Source organism: Panthera pardus, unplaced genomic scaffold (genome assembly GCF_024362965.1).
Source record: "Panthera pardus isolate Hobbes unplaced genomic scaffold, ASM2436296v1 HiC_scaffold_13, whole genome shotgun sequence".
Taxonomy (NCBI): domain Eukaryota; kingdom Metazoa; phylum Chordata; class Mammalia; order Carnivora; family Felidae; genus Panthera; species Panthera pardus.
The window spans coordinates 188,928,242-188,955,860 of NW_026526688.1; the positions used below are offsets into that span (position 1 = coordinate 188,928,242).

Below are 27,619 nucleotides of genomic sequence, written 5' to 3' on the forward strand. Positions count from 1 at the left end.
CCTCCTTGCACTCTTTTACCATGAATAATACAGAAAATGGGCTTTATCCTGAAGCACTTGAATTTAAATTTTAAAAAAAGGCATAAACATTTTTAGTTTCCGTATGAACAAAAAGTGTCCTCAGAAAAATGACACTATAACAGCATGCTTTTTTCTGCAAAAATTAAGAGAGATTTTACTTTAACAGAAAATGACTTAGTAAATATTTTTAAAATTTTCATATACTTGAATATGAAGTTGCATATCCAGATAAAATGAAAGGAGTTAACAGATATAAATTCTAATAATACTTTTAGCAAAACACAGTGTTACCGAGTGAACAGCTGCCCTTGGCAGTACATATCGCATTTTCCAAATGTTATCAATTTGCCTCAAGACCATTCCCGTTAGGTAACTTTTTTTAAACAAAAGATTAAGAATAAATTAAGGTATTAGACAGCATATAATCTTCTCATAATTAATGAAGTGCGTCTGAATTTAATATTAATGACGTCATTCATCCTACTGTCTATGTGTAAACTTTTTTTATCATACGATAGTAACTATCTCCAATTAGATAATCATGATGATAATATAATAATAAGGCGCCTTTTCCCCCATATAATTTGCTTACCTATGATTACATATTTTGACCCGGATTCTTACAACAATGTAACCATAGCAGTGGCTTAAAAGATATAAAAATATGTGTAATTAGTATGCTAAGCATATTTAAACTTCTTATGATAAACTAATTGGTAATTTCAAATGTTTTACAGTAGAGGATAGAATGTAAATTTAAAAATATTTAAATGTTAACACAAAAATACAGTGTTTAATTAAGATGTATTTTTAATATATTAGTCTAGAAACCTTTTAAATAAGCACGCCAGATTTAAAATGTAATTTAAATTAATATTTTAGGAAAAAAAGGGTCAAGGTTAAACTGTTTATCCTCCTTAAAAAGTTTATAATGTCTTTTGTGTCTCTACTTACAAAAAGAAATCTCAATGAAACTTGGATATTAAAACCTCCCAGGAAACCAACAATAAAAGCTGCTAAGAATTTCACAAGTTTTTTTTTCCTTAGGTGTTAATTAAATGATCATTTAACACTGCAATGTAAACACAACATTTTCATCTCCTGACAGCACAGCCTATTATAAATCCGGGGTAATAAAAGTCTTGGTGTTAACGCTCTGAACCAAGTTCCCACCACACTCTAAGACGCCTTGTCGTGTCTAAGGTTAAGCATCTAGACACAAAACAAAGCTTGCGCCTACTCGACTTCCAGTCCAATTTTCCCATCGCCCAGTGACCTAGGTAACACTTTGAGCAATAAAGAATAAATTTAATTTCTCCAGCATTTTGTGAGGATTAGGAACAATTGTTGGCTTGCAATGACTTTTTATCCTTGGATTCTTTTTCCTCCGGAGCATTCCTCCGGTCCTAAAAGAGAATTCTGATGGTTTAAGACATAGAACAAACAGAACTTTAAATTAGGCTTTTTTCAATCAATTGGAACTGTTGGAGGGGAAGCAATCAACCTTTCTCTGTGCTGTTCTCAGCTATTCACATACTTCAAGCTTTAATCTTTCACTAGTAGAAGAAACCTATCATGACGGGGCAAAGCTATCTTTTCCCATTCTGTTTCCAGACGTATTTATTTCTCTTTTCTTTAAGACCTTTTTTTAAACACTTAAATCAAGTTGCCATACTTAGCTGTACACATTCATTTGGGGGAGATTTCAAGAGGCACAGATGTTCCCTTAATAATATTTCACACAGCCATGCCGTACCCTACACCATGGGTATCGCACCAACAGGCCTTTTTACTTTTCATTGCTTCCCTCTCTAGAATTTAGTTTTTCAGAGAAAAAAGAAAGAAAAACTCCTGCCTGAAGTTTCTTACATCAATCACAATTTATCAAACATTTATCACAATTTTTCAACTTTTTACGAAGAATTCAGTGACCATGATTACCTTGCCTATGGGTAACAGGTAACAAAAAGAGGACATACACATGGTCCCTCTGCCTGCAAAGCTTATGTACATATGAAAAGTATTGGAGTTATAATAACAACAGAACAAAACAAAAATAGCTTCTGGCTGAGATCTATTTCATTATCAAATATTGTTTAAATCCAAAGTGCTAAACGATTTGCAATTTGCGCTGCATTTTGACATATGTTTAATCTAAAAATGCGCTTACAATCACATATGCAGTTTATGTAAAGATGACAGAATGTTCCACAGATCACATCATATTTGCATATTACAAGATCAATGGGTTAATTATCTTATACGGTTTTAAAGATTGAAATTTTAATTAGCAATAAAAATGTTCTTTAGCAACATAGCAATCTTCTGAATAACTTTCACAATAGTTCACCTATAGTTTGAAGAGTTAACGCAGCATTTTCAAACTAATTCATATTTTTCCTTTATTTATTTAGGAAAAACACATCATTAAGACAACAACCCAAATATGCAGGCGTAACACAGCTTCTAAGTCACAGTCTCTGTTTCTATAGCTAATTCATCTTATATAGGAATTTTAAAACTACATGAATCATCAACTGGGATAGGGTAAGAGATCTCATTAAGAACATTCTGGGCTTAATGCATCTTGTGTGGCCAAGTAAGGAGAAATAAAACGATGCATATTTTATGTTAATTTTTAGTGATGAAAAAAAATAATGTGGCTACACTTATGTCTGTGTTATTACACCGAGAAAAATTGCAAGACAGAGGTGAAACAGAACAAGGAGATTTTCTGACTGTGGGCAGGTTGCAAAGACATCTGTGTGACTATTTTTTTTTTCATCTTATTTTGCAAGGACGAGACAATAATCATGTAATACAATTTCTACCGTACTGGAAAGTTGGTCATGTTCTTTTTTTTTAATAATTTTTTTAAGTTTTATTTATTTATTTATTTATTTATTTATTTATTTATTTATTTTGAGAGGGAGAGAGACAGCATGAGCAGGAGGAGGGGTAGAGAGAGGGAGGGAAAGAATCTCAAGCAGGCTCTGCATTGTCAGTGCAGAACCCAATGCGGGGCTCGAACCCATGAAAACATGAGATCATGACCTGAGCCAAAATTGAGAGTCGGACACTTAACTGACTGAGCCACCCGGGCGCCCCGGCAATGTTCTTCTGAATACAGAATCTATAATATGACCGGAAATATCCCCAGGAGGAAAATATGATCATTCCCATTTTACAGATAAGGAAACTCGACTCCAGGGGTGTCACCTGATTTCCAAAGATAGCAGAGCTGAGTAGGTATTTAAACACTAGTGTTATATGCCCCTTCTCTTATGCTATAAATTAATTGATTTCAGGGTCTTAAAACATATGTCAATACACTAAAATTAGCTAAATAGAACCAGAATCCTATGGACACTTATTCCTGGAATTACTTATGTAAACTTCAGTCACCAAACAGTGGCAATTTCATAATTTGTCACCAAATTTTAAAATATTCCCTGATAATGTGTATTGAAAAATGTCTTTTTCACATGAAAAACATACACTTAAATTCATGTTTCAACAAACACAATCCCTTTTGATGAACTAAGTTTTAATTTACGTATTACAGGTCAGATATTAACCATGGTGGAAGCCCACATATACCACCTATTACCTGGGGCCACAGTGTTACCCTGGTTTCTCTCCCCAGTATCTACAACAGTATCTCCAAATTCAAATTGCACTATTGTGAGTACTTCTTGGTGCAGATAAAAACATTTGCATTTGGGAAAGCAACTATTTAAACAAGTACACTTGAACGGAAAAGATTCTTCTAGTTGATGCAATTAATTACGCTGTAGACTTCACATTCAGAGTATATTCTGTGGGTTAGCAACAACAAAAACCTACTAATTTCTGACTTTCTTAAGCAACAGCTTTTACTTGTAATCTCTTTGAAATAAAACTATCAACGTGAGGCGTGGGCGTGGCAAAAATCTCAAGTACAATGTTAATCCTCACTACATTTATAACTTCTAAATAATAGGATTACATTGTTGATTTTAATTTTTGTTAATGTTTATTTTATTTTTGAGACAGAGAGAGAGAGTGAGTAGGGGAGGGGCAGAGAGAGAGAGGGAGACACAGAATCTGAAACAGGCTCCAGGCTCTGAGCTGTCAGCACGGAGCCCAACGCAGGGCTCGAACTCGTCAACCATGAGATCATGACCTGAGCCGAAGTCAGACTCTCAACCGACTGAGCTACCCGGGCACCCCCGATTACGTGTTGATTTTAAATCAAAATCAAAAGTAAGTCCTACTCCATGGCTTGCCTCTTTTCTTCATGTCAAGTGGTAATGGCTATTCTGAAGTGTGTTCAGATACCCGTGTATCAAGTCTTTTGTCTATCTACCTTCGGTTACATAAATAGTAATCTATTTTTTTATTTTTATTTTATTTTTATTTTATTTTGAGAGAGAGAGAGCATGCGCACTAGCAGGGGAGGGGCAGACAGAGAGAATCTTAAGCATTGAGCCCTGACACAGGGCTTGAACTCATGACCATGAGATCATGACCTGAGCCAAAATCAAGATACAAACACTCAAACACCTGAGCCACCCAGGTGCCCCAATAGTAATTTTTTTTTTTAATTTTTTAAATGAAATGTTCCTTGTAGATCTCTATTCTCTAAGTGGCAAGAGCAGAGTCCCTTGGGTGCAATGATAGGTCATTAATAAGTTACTGAATAAATAATAAGGGACTTGGTGTTTTAACCACTGACAGTTAACACATTTCTAAGTTTTATCTCACTTATTGGTTCTTAGTTTTCAAAGATCAAGAGTCAACCCGCTCCCCTTCACAAAGTATGAGCATGAGCAATACAAATAGTGTATCTTTGCACCAAATGGTAAGGCAGACACACCACACCCGAGGAACTTTTATCGTCTGGACACGAAGCCCTTCGGCAGCCTGGGCAATGGAGAGCAGCGGTAGCCATCATGGCAGCTCACTAGATGAGTAATGATGTGGGTCTGGCTGGACGACGGTAACCGTAGCAACTGCAACCTGCAATTCCTGCACAACCACTGTGGGATTTATTGTGGCAGGGGCCAAACAGGCCAAGAGTGAAAGGGAGCAGGAAACTATGGCACCTGACACCTCGAGGAGCCCACACTTTAATCAGAGCTGGCAGGAATTAATTCAAGAGGAATTTTGATACAAGCTCCGCTGTGGCGCTCTTGTTTTTATCCTTGAATACAAGAATCCTGTGAGATTAAATTATATAGTTTTATAGAAATGCGGTATTATATTAAATTAACGGATATTTTGCTTATGTGAAAAATGGGTTATTTTTATTTTACTGTGTCTACCCAAACCCTCCAATGTTTAGAAGACCTAAGGGGACTAAACATTTAATTAGCCAAGTTACCCTTTAAATTTAATTTGGCTCTCTATTATTCATAATGCCTTCCCAGCATTACTGTTTGCTCATTCACGTTACAGACCCTGAACCCGACGGAGATTTAACTCAAGACATCAAACACTTACTGAGAAGTTTCTAAAGGTCAAGCCTCATACTAGACCCTGGGGACATAAAAAAACAAAACAAAACAAAACAAAACAAAACAAAACAAAACATGTTTTTGTAATAAATGTATATCAGCATTTATATGCATAATCACAGAAAAAGTAAACTAGGTTAATAATAACTGACACGTTTACTAGTGATTATGTCTGGATGGCAAGGTAATGAATAATTTCTATTTCCTCTTTTCTATTTTTCTGAATTGCCCAAACCTTTCTAATATGAGGGTATGTTACTCTTACAACTACTCAAAAACAAAAACAAATGGTAAAGGTCCTTCTGTGGGGCAAGAAGAAAGGAAAATAAAGATCGCTTCACTATATATGTGTTGTACTTCGCAAATTAATTTTTACCTTAATAAAACAAAAATTAAGTTTTCTTCTAAACAAAAGCCCTGATTATTATTATCAAAAACATTTTGAGCCTCTGAGATCCTATCTGACAGTAAATGAACTGTGACCTGACCAACCAAATTAAGCGGTCAAAATCTATTTGTCTCAGGTAAGTAGTCATTAGGCCATAAAAAAGTCCTTAAGTTTAAAAATACTATTTATAATGTTAGATAATTTAGAGGCTCCAAAGCTCATTGGGGAATAATAAATGCTACTTGTGAACCAGAAATAAAAAGGTTTTATTCAAAGAAGTAGAGAAAATGAATCACTGGGACTTATGTATTTAATTTCATTTGTTAGTTTTGTTTTGTTTCAGTAGATACAAGTGAAAAATGAGTTTCTGCCATGTGCCTTGGATACTTAAGTTTATGTTAGAAGTCTGGGTAAATATAATAATACTCAAAGAAATAAACTGAAAACCACAAAACAAATATTTATAACCAAATGCTCGACCGCAGTACTACCAATGAAATTCCTTTCTAATGAGCCTGGATTAGTAGTTGAAAACTCAAGTTGAAAAGTGTGAATCACTCACCGGTAAATCACCTTTAAGGTTACATTTATCAGGAAGTTTTGTATATGCTACTCATATATATAAATGCCACTCATAAATTTCAATCAATCACGATCGCCCATTTCAAAAGTGACTAAAAATCTCAGTTAATCAGCTCCAGATTGCTCCAAAAATAATTTTCTCCACTCTTAAATTGATAGTAAAGAGGCGACACCAGTTTGGGGGGAGAAGCAAGAGGCTAGAATGGCGTATCTACGCAAGTTAAGGAAACTATATGCTGTCTCTTTTAACCTCCAACCTAGGGCCCTTTACTTTCCCTTTACTTACACTTTCCATCTGTCAACAAGTGCTTGTAATTTTATTACACTGTCCTGTAGTTTATGCAGAGTTGGTATTATTTTACAGAGTTCTGTTAATGGACTGGATAAATGGTAATGCTATTTAAACTAGTCTCCTGCTCCAACAAACACAGCTGCAACTGTACTACTATTTCTGAGCAAACATCTTGACCTGAACATGTAGTGCTCTCTCAACCCGTCCAAAGAGAAATTGGAGCAGACAGCAAAGGAAAAGCATATTTGGCCGCTAGCAGCAACCAACCGTGTCGAATCATAATTCATATACAGCGTACCCTCTTTTTCTTTTATATTGCATTTAGAGTCCAAAAAAAGCATGTGTGCTTCTTCACCTGGCATCTCATTTTCCGCCAAGAGTCAAATGGTGATTTTTCATTACAAAAGTGCAAAGAAAATCTGCATAATGTCCAGTACATCAGACTAGCTTAAATCCTAATGATAAAAATCAGACGTCAGTAGTGTGAACTACACATTAAACTAGTGAACTTCTTCATTAGTTATATACTGGGATAAAAAAGCATTAAATAAAAGTATTAAATAACAAATACAGTATGTGAGAAAAAGAAATGGAGATGCTAATTAGAATGATGCAACCACTTAAAGAGAGAATAAATTATAAATGTGTTTCCTTCATGAATTCTAGATGTGTAGGTCCCTACCGCATTATATAGTAGGGCAATTATGGATTGCTTAATATGTATATGCAAAGACCAGGCTAATACCTTCCCTGTCCCAACATATATTCTCTGCTATTAGTCAGAAACCCTGTATCCTTTGTTCTGTCACTGATCCTTCTTGTGAAAGATTCATTTTTCAATGAGTGTTTTAAAGGAGATTTTTGTCTGTCGATCTGGGCACATTTTTCCATCTGTTGGAACATTTGTTTCGGGTGAACTACTAGGCACCTGTATCACATGAAGAAACTCTGAGCTTGAATCCTTCCCTCTTGGAAATTACACTGGCCAGGCAGTCAGACTCACAAGCTTTTGGTTCTTTATTTATTAAAGATATTTAATGCTGGTTGTTTACTCCAATTAATGATTACCATCATAAAAAAAAAGTGGTCACATGTAGCTTATAACTTACCCTCTCAAGAGAAATACCATTGGTAACAATTCACTATATCGAATTCGGGTGGGACAAATAGTACCTTCATTCAAAGGAAGATTCCCGGTGTCAGGGTGAAGAAAAAAATTACACCACTGTTTCTACGTGTATTTAGTGTTTATGTCAGTCGGTAAATCCCAACGAATATTAAGTATTATGCCATCAATCTCTAATTTCAGGAACATCAAAGCATTCAAGCCCCTCTTGCAACTAATCCTAAGAAATAAAGTTTTATCTTCCCAAACTCCCCAGAAGAAATCACTTGAGCTGAACAGGTACTCACAACTCTGAGCTGTATTTTCTAGCTGTCCATTTCTCATATTTTTACATGCTTTTAATTAACTAAAAAATACTGCCTCAGAGTTTTATGGGTTCTGTTTCTTTAATTTTACTTCTTCAGGATTTCAGGTCTCTTTTCACACAGCAGCTTCCTAAAGTCATAAAGTCATAACAAAATATAAGAGAAAAATCCATTGGTCCACTATGTGATATTGTCTAAGAGGGAAAACTGTTCCACGGAATAGAATTTACTAATAGAAGATTCTGCGCTGGATTAAACTACCTGAAGCCTCCTAAGAAAAGTAAACCAAGTTCTTGTAGACTAAAATTCAAACATTCTTGTTTCTCTGAGGTAGTGTTGAAGTTAATTTTCCCCTCTTTCGCTTAATATTTTAAATCGTAGATGACAGTCATTCATTTAAATTATATTTTCACAGCTACATAGAAAATGGAAAATTTCCTAGACTGGTGTGAATTGCTTTTGCATGGGCACTATTAGCAAAGTGGTGGTTTCATATCCCTCATCGTATACCAGAAGTCCATTCTCCAGTCTCCTCCATCACCAAAGCTTAATGCAGAAAGCAGAATCACAACTAAAACCCACTCTGTGGCCCTTCTTAGAAACTAAGCACAAATATTTCTACATCAGTATCAACTTAGCATCTTTACAATGTTCAATATCCTATCTCCTTGGTCAAACTAGTCCGTAAAGAATTCTTATTTAAAAGTCTATTTTCAAGTTTCTTTGACTTTTTTTTTCCTTTTTTAAATTTACTTAAATGGAGCTAATTAGCTGGCAGGGAACCCAAGGAAAAGGAGAAATCCTGCCAGGCGACTTTGGCTGTCCTCAGAGGACCAGTATCAGGGAAGTGAGACTCTAGAGGGGAGATGCAGTGTGTTCGTTTGGCTGCACATCTGCCCACTGAGCCAGCTCTCTCTGTAGTGAGCTAAGGCACCAGGAGGACTGAACAGAGACCGTGGCCACAGTGCAGGGAGGGCTCGAGGGCAGTGTTGCTAGACTTCCTACTGGTAGAATTGATAACAACACTATTGAACTCATAGGCTACGACAAAGCCAAGTTCGAAAAAAAAAGGAATCCGCTCACTTCCCCCACAAACAGGAACCTACGGGACGTCCCCTACCATCCAGGTGGAAGGCGCGCGGAGGAATTTCTTCTATATATCCCCAATTTCTTTCATGACATCCATGAACATCAATAATCATCGTTATTTGTTTTTCCAACAATTTGTTGCTTATCTCCCATCTGCACAAAATCACTCATATGGCTGAAAGTCTAATTCAAAAATGTGTTTTCACTATTACTTATTAGGTCAGTGTACAAGCATTCCAAGGAGGAAAACCTGATTCTGCCTAAAACTCACATTATGTTCTTTCCAAAGGAGCACTTCCGTTAACAGTCTATGACATATTTGTGAGGAAACGTTTACGGTCATTCCTATTGCAGAGTTTGGAATTCTGGCCTTAAAAGGAACATTTAAGAGGAAATTTACAGCCCTCTTTAAATACCTTATAATAATATTTCCAGACTAATAAACACGACTCCAGCACAGAAACAATGTCGAGAAAGCTGACATTAAGAACCCTAACTTTATAAGAAAACACTGCCAACTTCCTCTTCAGAGGAAGTATAGTGGCAAATTTTCCCTTCAGAACTTAATCAAAAGTTTCCATAAAAAAGTAAGGTAAATCTCCTCCTCATCACATAACCAAAAAGGAATAATACAATTACAGTGACACATACATGAACCACTAAATGCTAACCAAATAGAACAACAGGAACCACTGGGAAACCAATCATAAACTTCCATAAGAAGAAAAAACAAGCAAGCTTTTAATCCATTAATCTATCAGTGAATAGATTCCAGGAAAGCACAAGGAAACAGATCCAAAATACATTTATTAAAATACAAGGTACTACCCAAAGCAACAATAACTATTTCTGTCTACTTACAGCCTGTAGAGCTTCGAAGTCCCAAGAAACAGCAACTCAGGAAACAGCTGAAGGTGATTTCTGTTCAAACGCCTTTTGAGAAAAACAAAAACAAAGCGTATGTTACATAGAAAATACCCAACAATGAGTCTGTGATTTGGTAGTGTCGTGCCTCATCCTGTATTTCAGGAAAGGAAGAAATGACATTCAAAAGAATTCAAGCATTGCAAATCAAAAGTTGGTTACACCTTTTGTTACCTGACTCTTTAAAGCAATTTTCCATTATGCTTACTCAGATGATTACCGGCACCTAAACCCTAACCTCACATCCTGTGCAACATCATCATCCAGAATATACACAGCGAGAAAGGATTTCTTGCCTAGGACTCTGCTGTCTAGGTTAGGTGAGTGCGAGATACAATGCAAACACCACAGTAAATGGTGCCCTAAGATAATTCATGCACTGTCCCAGATGACCTAAATTTTTAGCCAAGGCATTGTGGGGAAATGGAAATTTCAATTTTGTTAGCATTTTGTTTAGCTGTGGGGGAAAAAAAAAAAGTGTGAGGAAATGTCAGCATGATTTGTCCCTATGGGCGAAAGCAGAAGAAAACGGCCAAGTCCAAACCTAAATCCACAGTTCTTGACCCTTAACTGAAAATAAGGCTGAAACAGAATAGGAGTGGCTAAAAATGTTTAGATCGTGCTTTTTTACATGTTTACCTGATATGAATGTAACTTTAGAGTTTAGAAAAAAATTTGACTGCAACTCTAACTCAAGCCCTGATGCTGTGTAACTAAGTTCTTCTGGACTGTGCACACTTCCTGAAGGCTAGGTAGATCCTGATGCTGATGTACTAGGATCTCAATCCCATTCATCTCACATGGACACGTTAATGTTTCAGTAAAAATAAATGTTCACATCTCTGCTTTTCCCAAATTTATTTTTAAAATTGTTTTTAAATGTTTATTTATTTTTGAGAGAAGGAGAGACAGAGCATGAGCAGAGGAGGCAGCAGAGAGAGAGGGAGACACAGAATCCGAAGCAGGCTCCAAGCTCTGAGCTGTCAGCACAGGGCCTGATGCGGGGCTCGAACTCACAAACCGTGAGGTCATGACCAGAGCCGAAGTCGGACACTCAACTGACTGAGCCACTCAGGCACTCCTGCTTTCCCCAAATTTAAATTACATGATAAGCTGATGCAAAATGTACATTTAAATGATTTACAAGTTGCAAAAAAAAAAGATTTATAAATTTCTATTGCCCTACAGGAGAGTAAGGAGGTCCAGAAAACTAACGACACTTTGAAGAAACTTGAGTATTAAATATAAATGTCCAAAGGACAGGAAAAGAAAGCATGCCAATCTTGACTTATTTTTGAGACAGAGAGAGACAGAGCATGAGCAGGGGAGGGGCAGAGAGAGAGGGAGACACAGAATCAGAAGCAGGCTCCAGGCTCTGAGCTGTCAGCACAGAGCCCGACGCGGGGCTTGAACTCACCAACTGTGAGATCATGACCTGAGCTGAAGTCGGACGCTTAACCGACTGAGCCACCCAGGCGCCCCAATCTTGACATATTTAAATGGCCATCTGGTAGCAGCAAAATTATATTTAATCTCCAGAGGGCAGAACTGGCACTAGTGAATACATTTCTTAAGAGAGTATATTATAAGGAAGACCTTTCTAAGAATTAGTGAATTTCCAAGAATTAGAAGAAATGGAATGATCTGCCTTGAGAAACTCAACTTCTGATTCCACTTTTATCCAAGCAGAGGCAGTGTGTATTTTTTTTTTTTCCTGCAAAGGACATAATCAAAAGAACTCCCGCATTAGGTGAAAAATTGTACCAGCTGAACTTCAGAACTTCTTCAAACTCCAAAATGCCATGAGGTAATGATAAAGACTGTAACTTTTGTTACATAAACTCACATTATGAAGAAGTTGATTATCTACAGAAACATTCTAGGCACTTAATAAAACGCACACTTATAAAAAAAGTATGCCAAGACGATTAGGGGGAAAATGGTAAAATTAGTGGTGAAAGGGTGGAATTTCTTTCCACTTACGCTAATTTTTATAAATAAAGCATATAACAAGGTTAAATTTAAAGTGAAACCAAAAGCTTTTACTTATTTATTTTTGTCTGCTGGGAATGGAGAAAGGAAGGAGTATTTCTGAGGGAGGATGACTTCCAGACTCTACTATTATACAATTTTCATAAAATAAAACTTAACTATGACCTTGTTATATTTTTCTCTCAAATATTCACAATAGTGGCAATTAGAATTTTTCTAGGGAAGCAACCGCTCTTGGAAAGACTCCCATTATTCAAGGAGACAATCTCGATTTCTAAAATGGCAGAGATGGGCTATGGCAATCTCATCCAAACCACTGGACTAATAAACATCCTCCAGGATTCACCGGCCATAACCAGTATGCTCCTTCAAGCCTCCGGTCCCTGCAAAGCCCCAGCTGTTTGGAGAGCTTTCCCTATTCTGAGGGTACTTTCTTACAACTTCTGTGAAGCTTCCCTGATTCCCCTACAGAGAGGTAGTTCCTCCCTTGTCTGTGTCCCCATACCCTCATGGCATTTAATAAATAAGAGTCCTTGACGTTGTATTTCATCACATACCGGTCTGTTTCCCAGTAGGCTGTAAGCTCTTCGAGTACAAAGACCACATCTTTGTATTCTTTCCCTTCCTCTTTGGCACTCAGTGGGTTTTTAGGAAATGCTAAATGAGAACACACTTGTCTTTTTGCATTTTGATATACTCCAGCAACGCTCTAGCATATGCATTTTATATTCGGCCAACTATTCCCCTGGGATGCTTCCTGAGGATCCTGTCTTAGTTTTTATGCCACTTTCCAACTAACCAAAGCCCCACCACCAACCTTGCTTTCATGTGCCCTATAAAGCAATTACGTCCTTCCCCTCCCATCAACCTCTCTCCCACTGCCATACTCAACATCATCTAGAAGTTAGAAGGAATTTGATATGTTTAAATAATATCAGATATTGTGAGAAAGAAGATATTTCAGATTGGGTGCAGGCAGTGCTTTTTTTTTTTTTTTTTAATGTTTATTTATTTTGAGACATAGAGAGAGAGCCAGAACCAGAGAGAGAGAGAGAAGGGCAGAGAAAGAGAGAGAATCCCAAGCAGGATTGGAAATGTCAGCATTGATTCCACAATGCAGGGTGTGATCTCATCAATTTTGAGACAATGACCTGAGCTGAAATCACATCAGGCACTTAACTAACTGAGCCATCCAGGCACTCAAAGTAGTGTCTTTTTCTTTTTCTTAATTATTACTTTCATATTCCCAGCCATTCCTAATTCACTCCAAAAGCGATAGCTAACATAAGCATAACTAAGCTTACTACATGATGATCACTGTTCTGAGAGGTTTACATGAATTATCTCCTTCATTTTTCAGAACAACCCCAACAGTAGATACTATGGTTACTGTTGTTCTGGAGAAGGGTACACAGCTCATAGAAAGTGGAGCTAAAACCTGAATTCAGGTAGGGTGATTCCAGAACCTATCATCTGAAACATTTCTCTCAAAGAGACGCAGTCTAAATATTTCTAAACATTAATTAAAAATAATGTAATACTGAAATTTCACTTCTCATCAATCTTTCCTTGGGAAAAACATAGCTTTATAGAGCCCATTTCTTTAATATCTATGAATGAAACAACTGAAAATAAAACATCATTAAAACAAAACAAAACATGGGGCGTCTGGGTGGCTTGGTCGGTTGGGCGTCCAACTTCGGCTCAGGTCATGATCTCATGGTCCGTGAGTTCGAGCCCTGCGTCGGGCTCTGTGCTGACAGCTCAGAGCCTGGAGCCTGTTTCAGATTCTGTGTCTCCCTCTCTATCTGCTCCTCCCCAGTTCATGCTCTGTCTCTCTCTGTCTCAAAAATAAATTAAAAAAAAGTTAAAAAAAAAGTTAAAAATAAAATAAAATATTCCAGTATTAAAAAAAAAAAAAAACGAAACAAAAAAAAAACTCTATACTCAGCTCACTGAATTAAAGATCTGTTCAAAATGCCTAAGGTTGAGAGAAAAATGAAAATATGTATAGTTTTCTCTGAATCCAGGTAGTTCATCATCTTTTCATGAAAATTACTGTGAATGGTCTTAATATTGTCTAAATCAACCATATGCATAAGACAAGGTAATATAGTAGAAAGGCAGATAATAAATGATGTGATAACATGCATAGAAAAACAGTATTATGCTTTTTCCCTCTAAAAGAATATCATGGGGCACCTGGGTGGCTCAGTCAGTTAAGCATCCGACTCTTGCTTTCGGCTCAAGTCACGATCTCGCAGTTTGTCAGTTCGACCCCCACATCAGGTTCTGTGCTGACAGTGCAGATTCTGCTTGGGATTCTCTCTCTCTCCCTCTCTCTCTGCCCCGCCCCCATTTGTGCTGTCTCTGTCTCTGTCAAAATAAACAAATAAACTTAAAAAAAAAAACATAAAAGACTACCAGTACACTTTTTGTTCCTGTTCTTTCTTGAATCAGTGCTAAGAATGAATGGAAATACAAACATTAAAATAAAAGGTGAAACTCTTTCAAAATACTCAATTAAAGGAAAAACTTGAAAGCGGGGATTTCCTGTAAAACGACCAGAAATTAACCCTTTAAAAGGATTTTTTTAAATCCAGAATTACTTTAAAGGCCATTAAGGTGCACAACAATTTCTAAACAGGGCTGGAGTAGAACACAGAATACTTCTTAGCAGCTTGAAAAGGATACTGCCATAATGTGATGCTAATGTAAATGAGTTAAAGAAGCTAAAATCTGATGGTCCCAGAACAGGAAAACAACATGTAGTGAATGAAATGTATCTCACAGGAGGATTTATGGGAGCCAGCGTAAATTGGCTCCATTAAGCAGACCAGGTGGTCAATTACCTATTGTTCAGAACAAGGACAATTGTGTTGAAGATTCATTATACCCAGCTCCTGTGCTACCAGCTAGATGGAATCTGCCCACAGGATCTCTGGGCTGATTGAGATTCTCGGGATGGTAATGCATGATTCCAGAAAGGTGTGCAAAGTGCGTCTCAAAGACACTTTTCCTTAGGGCAAAGATGAGAGGGATCCCAGTAACTGCTTCCTCTGTGTTACTGCTAGTTTTGAGCGTGACCTTCAGTGGGGTGAATGATCTTTCTGTATCACACAAAACACCACTGGTCTCTGAAATGCTTATTCTTAACAACCTCAATCTGAAGGGCAGCCTGAGCATTATTGACAAGCACTGCTTCAAATTATGATCTGTCAACTGTTTCTATGTCTTGTCCATTGGTAAAAGTGACAGCCTCTTATTTTTTCAACTTTTACCAGTGAATATTTGCAACCTCCATCCCAATTCAAAGTGTAAAATGAAAAGAATTTTACCAAAGCCAACGGAAAATATATGTCTCGTATCTACCGGCTGTTGTAAATATAAGGTACTTTAGCAATGTGCTTGGTCTAGAACAAGTATTCTATAAATGCTGCCTTAACAAGCTTATCATGTATAATCTGTTTTTCGTACAAAAATGTCTTCTTTTCAGGTAAATTTCTACTCATTCTTAAAATGTTTTTATTCTAATGCTTTCTTTTCAGGTAAATTTCTACTTATTCTTAAAATGTTTTTATTCTAACATTTTTTAAGGCAAAGATTTTAACATTTGTGTATTACTTCGATGGATAAATCAAACTTATGAGTAAAAATGTTGCTTCCACTTCATTCCCCGTACTTCTTGGCATTTCTTTATATATCCAGAGCAATGAGAAATACTCTGAAACAAAACTTGAAGGTATTTTTATACATTCTTTCCATCTCTTCTATTGCCATATGCCATAATAAGAAAACCAGAATAAAACCGGTAATAAAATGTGAATGTACAAAAGTCAAATTTATTATATACACATTTTATTAGCTCAATAAAATAATGCCTAAACTGAGCTTTTGAAAAACAGGAGAAATGTTGAAAATCATGATAAGAGTTCCTTAAATACTAACCATGTGATAAGCGTTTTGTGAAACTATGTGTGCATTATTTTATTTAGACCATGTACTGCCAGCATGCAAGACAATAATTATCTCTGTTCCAAAGACGAGGAAACTGAGGTTTTGAAAGATGAAGCAATCTGATCAATATCTCCCAGTGGAACTCAAACCAAAGGTTTCCCAGTTTTGCACAATAAGAGGATAACAGACAAATGAGAGTTACCCAAGGCGAGACTATTGCTAATTGAAAGGAAGAGTTTTCTGGTGTCACTCTTATCTAATGTTTCTGATTTTTAAAGGGGGTATAAGAGTTTGTGTCTGTTTAGAAAGCATAAACGACAGTACAACCAATGAATGTTTGCTGCATTCTATAGAACAGGCAACAGAAAATAAAACTACAAAGTGCCTACGCAGAGGGGAGTCTGTTCTTTGCACCCTGCGCTCACTGCCAGAAGCTCAAAGAGCAGCACACACGTGAGGAGCTCCAGAGCTACCCACCTGCATCCAAAGTGGATGAACACGGCAGACGACAGTCAAACATTTTTTTGTAAATGTTCTCTTAAAGTAATATTCCCATTACGTCAGTACCAAATCACCCCTGTTGTTACCAAACTGTCATTCTGAAAGCATTTTCCCCAATATTCCCTCCAGTCCCGCAGATATAAATTGCTCTGAAAAAAAGGTAAGTGCAGTCTTTATGAAAGTCCACGCAGAAAAGTCTCTAATTGCATGCAAAGTTGTGAAATTCCATCTAGCGGGCATAATTCAAGCAGAAAGGGATCCAACAGGAATGAAAGACAGAATTCAATGTAAAATATCTGACATTCACTGCTTCCGCAAATACATTGTAACAGTGCAAACTAAACTACTCATTTCAGGGAGGTATAAAGGACACAGCATCCAGCAAACACTGTCACAAAGGATGAGCCCAAAACAGATGTGGGAAAAATAAACAGCCTTGCTGCTTCAGAATGTATAAAACGGTCCACAAAGAGCAAACAGGCCTTCTCACCACCCTTCAACTTCAAGGCCCATAAAAAATGTTGCATGAGAAACCCTTTTGGATGCATTCAATGTTCCGCTAAACTTTCAATAGTGCACATGCATTAAAGCCTCACGTGATCAGTCAGTATACATAAATGAAAATAGTCCAATATCGCTTATAAACAAGTGGGAATAATTCACATTGAACAGATATCACAGATAAAGTGATACACACTTGATCATCGATAGCATTTTTATCTCATGCAGGGCATATACTCAACCTCTGTTAGCAAGTTTGACATGTTCTTTGAAGACACACTTTATTTCCTAGGAAAATAACTGCCTTGATTTTAAAGTTGGTAGTATAAAGAAGCCAGAGAACAATTCTTTTGAGATGAGCTTGCATTCTTTTCCAAGGCAATTAGAACTGTTGGTTTGCCCTACTTTAAGAAAAGCACTATGTTATGTGTTGCCTGTAAATTTGTAGGATTAGTCAGAAGAGGGATTCTCCACATTCTTGATGAACGGGGGATAAGTGGTGCTTCCTTCAGACCTGTTCCACAACATATTCTCTACTTGAACTCATGTGTAGAGACCTACAACAGAAATCCTAGAGCACCATAATTCCTCAGCCTCACACTGGCTGTCATGTGCTTAGGAATGGGGTGTGCACGTGGGAGAACTAATTCAGCACCACCTGAAATAAAATATTAATGTGTCCTTTAGATATTCTCTCCTGAGAGTGCAGTGTTTGGTCAAATTTAGGTTCCATTGTAAAGGGATTTAGACTTGTCTAAATTAAAATGAGTATCTTCTTTATATTGGCTGTATAGAAACTTGAAAATGTCTACGGGTACAGGTTTATTTTCCAGTATTCCCTGCATGGTTTCGTTATAATACTTCAGGACTCATTTTTTAAGCAAAAACAAAACAAAAAAAAAAACAAACAAAACAAAAAAAAACAGCATATCAAATTACAAAGTTAGTAGGAAAAATATAATTTCCAATCCAATGATAGTAAAACTTGGAGAGTTTAAAGCAATACTTGTTTTAAATGAACACATTCACATGTTACTAGTATGAAAAGAAAAACAGTCCAAAACCTTGCCTTTATCATTCCTGCAATTTCCTTATTGCAAGGGTACAAGATGATTGTAAGTTAATGCAAAGCCTAATACTCCAAGATTTTCTATTGGTTTTCATTAACATAATCTAGGAATATCAGGCTTTTATTTTGCATATAAGCATTTCATTGCATTTAGGACTTCATGTCCTAACATTTTTTTGACAACCCAAACAATATCAAAACTTTCTCATACTCTTGCTTTCCCATTAGGAAGGAACCTGTAAATGCATAAATTTTGACTAGTGGAAACTGAAGTGGCCTGGGTCTCCTTAAAAGGTCATAAAATAGAACTTTAATGACTGCACTATAATCCCATAAACTAGAAGTGAACAACAGAATTTTACACCAGCCCACAAAAGTTTGGGGCCCCAATATGATTTTTTTTGACCCTCAAAGGCCTGATGCACCAGCGAAGAATCACTTTGAATCAACAATTTTGCATGGAGACTATCGCAGATATACACAGGTATCTTCTGGGAATCATAAAAATGTATATGTCATACATGTTCCGATTCTTGTAGCTTATTTGTAGTTTGCTTTGCATTAATTAGTTTCCATTGAATTAACTAGTCACTTAACTACATTAGATTTTGGTCGAACACCTCAGCTAAACAAACAGGAGACCTCCTAATACAATCTACATGAGGCACATTTCTCACCGTTTCCTTCCATTCCCAGATAACAAGAACTACTGGCAACACAGAACATGGAAATCTGCCACTACACATGTGAGGTCTGAAAGTATGGGAGGAAACTGTCAAGACAGGAAGTAACGTGTGGTCATGGTGTGTAACCATGATTAAAACATACTCCTTTTATAGTGATTCATAACCACATTCTGATGATGATCATATTATCTGATGTTATTTTCCATACAACAGAAAGGAGGGAGGGAGGGCGTGTGGAAGGAGGAAGGTTTTTAATATCCATTTATTTCTTGACTTTTGACTGATATAACCTTGTATTTATTGATTCTTTGAAGTGCAAAACAACCTTTCTTTTTGTAGCTATAATGCTTGGATTCACAAATGATGATTTTCTCTATGCTAAAATCAAATTCACCCTAATAACATGACTGTTTCTTACAGATTAAGAGTTGTATTTCTAGAAGGGCACAGATCTTATCTCCTGTTTTCAGATTTGTCTTCTTTCTCTAGATCAAGTTAAAACTCTACCAACATAAAACAAAAAGGAAAAACTTGTAATTTTTAAATGTTCACAAGATAGCCTTTTGGAATTGTTTTAATTTTATCATTCTAAAATGAAAAAAGTTTAGAACCATATATGGCACACAAATAAAATTAATATTTTTATTTTTTGTTCTTCACACAAAAAAATGAAAATTAAGCTACTGTGAATACTATATGAATGGCATTTATAACATAAACCTGCATTTATAACTTTTTCTTCCTTAGAATTTGAATGGAAAAATTCACATCTAAATTGCTAAAAACAATATAAGTTCACACAACATATAATTAGTTAAAAGTTAATTCATTGATGTACTTCCAGTTTCTTACAATGTTTCTTGAAACTTCATAGGGGGAAAAAGGCAGTTTTTGAGATGTTGTCACCACCTACTAAAATAAGAATATATCCCATCGGCCATAGTAACTTGTTTATGGACCCCTCTGGTTAGCTTTTTTTATTTGTATTTTTTAAATAATATACTGAACAAAATCTATAATAGTTTATTTCATGATAACTTGAATGCATTCTTCGGCAAAATCGCCTTGCCATTTAACGTATTTAAAAAAATAAATATTTGAAAAGTGTATCCACAATGTTCCTAAGAAATGGTTTTGAATTCCAGAGTCCCAAGGAGATGAATTGGCTGTCAGATAGCAATGTGCTTCCATCAGAAGGACTTGGCAGTTGTAAACAAAAGGAATTTTCTCAGCTTTTCCTCACAAATATGAAATATTTGCTCTCCGCCAACAGCTGGGGTGATTTAAAGAAGTCCTGCATATATATTAGTTTCATTCAAAATTACAAATCTTCCTCCCACTCTGAAACATCTGACTGCATCTTAGTGGAATACAAAATTGTTCTGAGATGAAGTGACATTCTCAGGGGAAGTAAAAGCGAAAAACTAGTACCTACTTACAACTCTAAACAAATTTCAGATCATAAGGCAACTGGTTAATAATTTCTAGAAAAAAGTGAATTTGTTCAAGTGATATTCGAAGTGGCTTGAAAAACAACGAAAAGGTTTGGTTTGTTCTAGCATTTCTGAAGATATTTAGAACGACAATATAACCTAACTGAGACTGCGTGAAAAGTCATCGAAATTCCTTCAACTGGATGCTGGTTAAGGATCAAAATATATGTTTCTGTATGATAGTTAAAAATTATTCATGAAAAAAGTGTTAACACTTGAATTATAATTTAAAATTCTCTATTCATCTCACCAAATATTTAAATTACATTGATACTTTTTAAATGGATGAATTAAAAATACCTTTACAAGATACTCACTAGGAATTAACTATTCACAAAGCCCACGAAGGAGATCAAAGAATACTTTCAGAGTATCTTTATATACCAAGAGATAGGTTATGAACTTATGAACTTCGTAATGAACTTAACTAAATGTTTACCTCGTTTTTATTTCTCTCTGAAAACTAGCTCAAAGTAGTGATTTTAAATTTATTTTAGTTATATTCCCTATTTTGGAATATATATCATGGACAAAATATTACAATAAGATAGACATCCCAGGGTTTAATTTTACTTGCGGTGATAAAAATGATGCCTATATATTTACAAATATCTTGGAAATTGACAAGCCATTTTTGTCTACTTAAAATCACACAGAATTAACTTCTGCCCTTGGGCCCAGTGAATCTGAATAAGTGCTATGCCTAAAATTAACTTTATATTTCATTATTTTAAATAAAATTTTTATTTTTACCTAAAGTGCCTATTAAAGCAGGCATGGAAATTGTTGCTATGTTTAATAGAGCTGTTACATGCCCTTAAAATGCAAACTTACTAAACTTGAGTTATCAAAACATATGTGACATGGAATTCATACCTCAAATTATATAGTGTGTAATTTATCTTAATTATTTCAGACAGATATTTCGTACTCTGTAGATATAAATTAATAACGGCCCTCAAGTAGTATATATCAATGCATAAGATTTTGTGTCTGAAAATATAAAATATATTTTAAACTCTGAAGTCCACATGGCCTTCTTGGGGGGAAAAAATCTTAAAATAAACATGCTTTGATACTATAATTCTTGCTTCCATTTCTCCTAATCTTTACATTCTTTTTCCAGGAGAAATATTTAGAAAGCTACTATAAAATAATGAAAAGAAGTTGTGAATAGCTATTACTAACAATGTTCACCATAAGTGATAAGTATCAAAAAGCAAATTTGCACCACTGAGAATCTAAAACATGTTCTCAAGTGTCACCGGTGACACACAAAGCAACAGCATGAAAATTAAAATAACAGCTAGCAAAACTTTTCTTTTCCATAACATATTATAAATGCAAATCAAATAACCACCTTTCTTCCTATAAAATCAAATAAAACAAACTAGATGGACAACAAGGAAAACATGTACCTCTCTAAGTACCAAAGCAATGGTTATTCAAGGAAATCAATGTCTCAGGAAAGAAGTCTGTTTTTTTTTTTTTAATCTTTATTAAAAGTTAGTACTATTTATGCAAAATCCCACAATTTGCAATTGTAAATTAGCCTGAAAACCACTTATTCGACCTTGTATTTCTGTAAAACTTTCAAAGATTAAGACACAAAGTTGAAGACATGGCCCTTGAAATTCAAGGATTTTTTTTAAAAAATACAGTTATGTCGTCATAACTTTGGAATTAAAAATACTTACAGTCTCTCCAGTTCTTTAAGATCCTGGAATGCTCCTCTTTCAATGGTGCTAATCTTATTCTCCATAAGCTGACTGAAATGCAAAGTATAACAGGGTCTTAATGTTACCACTCCCCATCTAATAAGCAAGTTTCAGTTCAGCCACTGAGACACTCATAACCTCCTTCCCTTTATAAAATTAAACAATGCTCTGGTTTGAGATTTCATATGAAATTTAAGGATGGTATATCTGAGAGAAATCACAGAGGGCCGAGGGCATCCACAGCACAAAACTTTCACAGAAAATACTAACATACTAGTAAAAGTTACTAGTCAAAACTGTGAAACTCCAACTGGAGTTTACCCTGAAGAGCAACCCATGACACGGCAGTTTTGATGGCTGTTTTTGGTAAACTGATTTTGGAGTGAGCTCTTCACTGAAAGAATCCATATACAGTATGTCACCATACGCATACTTTAATTCACTTATGGATATACACTGGAAATCGGATGATTTCATAATAGCCACAATGTGTCTTTTAAAAGATAAACACTCAACACAATGATCAAACGTATATGTTCATTGCAATGTATATATTTACAAATCTGTGGGTAAAAACAGTTTTACATTACACTGAATCTCACATGATGGCTCCCTCACAATATATTTAACCCACTAATTAAAGAAGTAATCGTAACGCAACAATATTATAAAAACTACAAGAGATGTGAAATACAACAATTCAAAATATGACCAGCAATATTTTTATAAACACTTCCCATCAAAAACTGTGAAGAGTTGGATTGCTTGATTTTAATGTTAGGAATCATATCTCAGTGCTGTTTGCTAAAAAAAGGTCTTCTATATTAGTAATAATAAAATGCAGACCCACTTAAATTCTTTCTAGTTAATCTCAAATCCTAAAAGTGTATCAAATGTCTCACATTACTTATTCATATTGTGGAAGCAATTATTCTACACTTTTATATGCATGAGGCACTTAGGGTATGGTATAGCAAACATTTGAGGTCATTTCTATAATATTGTTTCAATGGCAAGCATCCAACCTTAAAATAAAAGCCTACATTTTCATTAAAAGCTATAATACATTGATAAACAAAAAAAGAAAGGAAACCAAGACCTTTTAAAATTTTATGTTTCGGTCATTGGGACAGTTTTTCAAAGTGAGACCAGTAACAATACAAAATATGCAGCCTCAAGAACAAAAGAAAATGTTTCAAAATACAGAACAACATACTTACAGAACTCTTAAGTGTCTAAGACCAGCAAAATCTGTTTTGGTAATCCGTGTGATGTTATTTCCATTCAAATCCCTAAGAGAAAACAAGAAAATGAAAGTTCCACTTTATTTCTATCAAGATCTAGTTAAAGAAAAAATAAAAAGTAAATAAAACTTTAAGGTGAAAGATCAGTTCCAATTACTAAAGTAAGTTACAAAGTAAACGACAGAATGGAGTAGTAACCTTTGAAAGTTTTTTTTTTTTTTTTCCTAATGATTCTTAACAAGTTTACAAAGTCCATGCTTACTGGCATCTGACAAGAACATGAAGTGATTATGTTATCACGAAAAGTCCTCTTTTGTGTGTGAATGGAAGTGCTTTCAATTTTTGGTTTTATAAGGATGTGTCTATTAATTTCACAGGTATTCTGCTATTTGACTATTATTGTTAGGCACGCCCCCAAAAAGTTCCCTTCAGGCGCTTAAGTGGAACACTTTTCTAATACTACTCAGAAAGAAATTTCTAAAATTCAGAACCCTGTCCTTAGGTGGCATGGTGGCTAAACTTCCTAAGGCAAAGGAAAAAAACGTTAGAGTGCCATCAAAAGAACTCCACTTCAAAGACTTGCATTTATAGGCATTTACCTTCCAACAATTCTATGTTTGTAGGAAAACTAAACTCTTCATTTGCAGCTCAGGGAACCCTGCTGAGACTGTAAAGTGAAAACTACTGGCGGGGGCAATAATGGAAATAGATTCAGGCCCTCACATTTTTGTTCGGATTTCAGCACCACGTTTCCTTCCAGTCACCACCCCCTTTTCTGGCATCTTAGGTCAAGATCTAAACTTGCCCTGGTTCTAATCATTTCAAGTAAAACCAGGCTTTGCTGCGGTTTGCATGTTGTCCTTCACGGAAGTAAGTTTTCTCTTACCTCTGACTTGAAAACATCGTGTTTGAAATTTGCATTTAAAGCGCTTATTTTGTCAATGGTAGAGCCCTATAAGCCAGCACTGAGCAAACTGTTTTCTGAAAACTTTACTGACCCCTCTCCGCCCCCCCCCCCCGGCCCCAAGGACCTGAAACTCAAATTACTATTTTGTTCTAAGTGCACTCCCTTTTTGTTGAGTAAGACATGTTAATGTCTCAACTTTAAACTGTTCTGGATAGCATGCAGTGACAAGCGCTAACACAGAATTCTGCAGGGCTCTCTCCCCAACCCAACGCTCCATGCCGAGCAAAGTAGCACCAAGTTGTTCCTACAACTGTTGGGGTCTTTTACGGGCTATTTGACGGAACATGAATCCTTACCCCCCCCCCCCCCCCCCCCGCCATCCCAGACAAATGTGGTAGATCACATTTTGACAAGACACCCTCGGTCGGGCCCCAACTAGCCCAGCGCTTCGGGCCTGGGAAGGAGGGAGAAGTGGGGGGCAGGCCAGTGAGGCTGGGGGTGGGGGAGCCATTTGCAGAGGAAGAAAGGGCTCAATTCCGGCCTTTAAGCTGAGGGCGAGGCAAATGAGTTAGATAAGAAGAGCGACTCGACGCGCGGCGGGCGGCGCGGGTCCCAGCGGGTCCCCCGCGCGGCCCGCAACCCTCACAGCTCCGGGGGCGCAGAAGCCGCGGCAGCAGAGTCCGGCGCGCTGGCCCCCGCCGCCCTCGCGCCGCGCACCCGGGCCCACGCGCAACGGCGAGGGGAGAGCGCCCAGGGCGCTCGGGCAGCGCGGGGCGGCGGCCTCGGCGTTCACAAAGGGAATGGCCTCCATGCTCCGCTTCCCTGAACTCGGGAAGTGCCCCACCAGGAGCGCGTGGGCCGTCAACACCGGGTCTGAGATACTTCTTCATTAGAGATTCGCAGAGACAGGGAGGCGGGGATGTCTGCGGGCAGCAGAGCGCGAAGAAGGGAAGGAAGGAGAACTGCGGCCACGTGAATGGGCGCAGAAACTGCCAGAAAGGTGCACGGGGGTGATCCGGGGCTCAGCGGGAAGGGCCGGAGGGGGCAACGGAGGGCTGCGGGGTCGCCGTAGCAGTCAGCACCCTGCTCGGCCGGTTCGGGTTGGAGAGCCAGCCCTAACTTCGCCTAGACGTTGGGAAACGGTCCTCCTCTTCAGTCACCCGCTGGGACAGGTCTCCTGGGGCCCGCCGCCGCCTCCTCGCTGGGGACGTGGGGGGCGGGGGAAAGAGTCGCGGGGGCGGCGTGCGGCGGCCGAGAGAGCCGCCTCGGTCCTGGGGCATCCTTCCCTCTGAGGCCTGCAGAAGAGCGCCCCCGGGGCGGACCCAGCCGCCCCACGACCCCTTCTCCCCACCCCTCCGTCCCCAGGAGGGAGACACTGAGCCGCTGAGCGGAGGTTTCTCCCCTCTGAGTCCTTCCGCCAACCGCCCCCCGCACCCCCCTCCCGCGCCGCCCCGCGGCGACAAACGCTGGGATTCGGTCCTGAAACCACCCCGCCAGTGTTGGCCACCGCAAGGTGACTCCGTTTACAGAGTCTGAGGAACAAAGTCGCGTCTCCTTCGCCCCGGGCATCCTCCACTACTTGTCCCCACGTTAGCGGCTCCCCAAGCCCGAGAGAAGTCGCCTGCTCAGGGATGGAACTGGCTGGACGAAAGCGGGAGGAAAGGACCAAGCGCATCTGCCAGCCGGCCCGCCCCTCCTAGGGCAGCGGCCCCTCCCTGAGTAGCGCCCTCCTGTCCTTCGCCCTCCCAGGGAGTTCAAGCCCAGGATGAGCGTGCAGGAGAGCTACCCAGGCACAGGTCCCTGTGCGGCTTGATCCCTCCAGTCTCGATGAAGGGGATGCGCGACCCAGTGTGTGTGTGGCGGGGGCGGGGGGTGAAGATCCCGTACTCACAGTCTCTCGGTGTTTCGGGGGATATTCCTGGGCACGCTACGCAGCGCCAGCCCGTGACAGTCCACCGTGCTGCCCGAGCAGGAGCACTGCGCCGGGCACGCCTGCGGCGCCACCTCGTTCAGAATCGCCAGCACTAACCCCAGCGACAGGGATAGCGTTTGCCAGCCGACGCCGCGCATCTTCCCCCGCCGCCTCCTCGCTCGCCGGCGCCGGGGGTTCCTCCTTAGCTCCTTGTTCCGCGCGAATCGCGCTGTGTCTGAGGCCCAGTCTCTGGCGCAGGGCTAGGAACCCAGAGTGTCCGGGTAAATGTACACAAAATAATTTGGAAGTAACAGTAATAATATTCAAGGCAGTAGAGATGGCACAGGTACGCGCCTCCCACTTCCCCTCCAACCTCCTCCAGCAGGGCAGGCGCTCCTCGGGTCCTGAAGGCGCAACTTTAGGTCCTGACGATCAATCGGCCAGGCCAAGGCTATAAAGAGACCCCAAAGCTGCGGGGAGAAGGTCACACGTCGTCTGTCTCTCAACGATCAACTTGGCGGTAAAAGAGCTGGGGCTCCTAAAGGCCGTAAAGATACAGGGGCCGGATGCGCGGAAAAGGGAGTGCTCCGATTCCACGGAGGAGTCTTCAAATCCGATTCCAGTGGAGAGGCTATGAGACAGAAGAGGGGTGCTCAATAGAAATGGTGGCCTCGATCAAAGTGGGTTCTCCGAAGCTAGAAGGCGCAAGAGCCCCGTGGGCCGGGAGCGGAGCGCGCCGGACGACTGGGCATGGCGCGCGGGGGCGCACGGTGCGGGGGCGCAGCCTGGGGGTCGCGGGGCGGCGCTGCGTGCCTCCCGCGCGGTTCACTCGAGCGGCCTCCCTACAGCCTGCGGCTCTTCCGCAGCCGGGACACGTCCTCGCCGTTTCCCGACAGCCGAGGGCGGTTTGCAAACACACATGCACTTCGCCGAAGGAGATCTCGGCAATCCCGCCTCCCTCCTGGCGTCCTTGGCGACGCTCCGCACCGGGGCCTTCCCCGAGGTCACGCAGAAAAAGACAAAAGGGCAATGGGGCCGCCGCAGCCGGCAGAAATATCCACTAGTCACCACCCCGACAGAGGAAATCCAAGAGGCCAAGTTGAGGACCAGGGCTCCTCCGAGGATTGGGTCGGGGCTGGCTGGCTGGCAGGCAGGCCGGAAGGTGTGCAAAGGCCAAGGTGGAGGTGTTCGCGTCTTGGGTCCTGCCGGAAAGAACTGGGGGATAACGAGGTGGCAGTTGGCCGGTGGGATCGGCTACCCCGAGGAGAGCCCAGAAGGCAGCTGAATGGCAGTCCCGTGCGCGCGCGTGTGTCGGCCCCTGGCGTCTCCCGGATACGCCGCAGCTCCGCAGCAGACACCTGATGGCAAAGGTGGACGAAACAAGAGCAGACTCCCGGGCAGGCGCAGCCCCTTG

At 39.1% G+C, this 27,619-nt stretch overlaps 1 protein-coding gene across 9 annotated transcripts in view; it reads right to left on the reverse strand.

Annotated features, from left to right (window-relative positions):
- Positions 1 to 27,250, reverse strand: part of SLIT2 (slit guidance ligand 2) — a 375,202-nt gene extending 347,952 nt beyond the window's left edge. For 2 of the 9 annotated variants that reach the window (XM_053901651.1, XM_053901648.1), the window contains exons 1-4: positions 26,185 to 27,226; positions 23,363 to 23,434; positions 22,122 to 22,193; positions 10,163 to 10,234 (exon numbers count right to left, since the gene is read on the reverse strand). In XM_053901651.1, coding sequence (XP_053757626.1) covers positions 10,163 to 10,234; positions 22,122 to 22,193; positions 23,363 to 23,434; positions 26,185 to 26,363 — 395 coding nt within the window. In that variant the 5' untranslated portion in view covers positions 26,364 to 27,226. Of the gene's footprint in view, positions 1 to 10,162; positions 10,235 to 22,121; positions 22,194 to 23,362; positions 23,435 to 26,184 lie in introns of all 9 variants that reach the window. The other 7 variants (XM_053901650.1, XM_053901649.1, XM_019453603.2 and 4 more) reach the window with 6 other exon arrangements.
- Between the last annotated feature and the right edge of the window lie 369 nt (positions 27,251 to 27,619).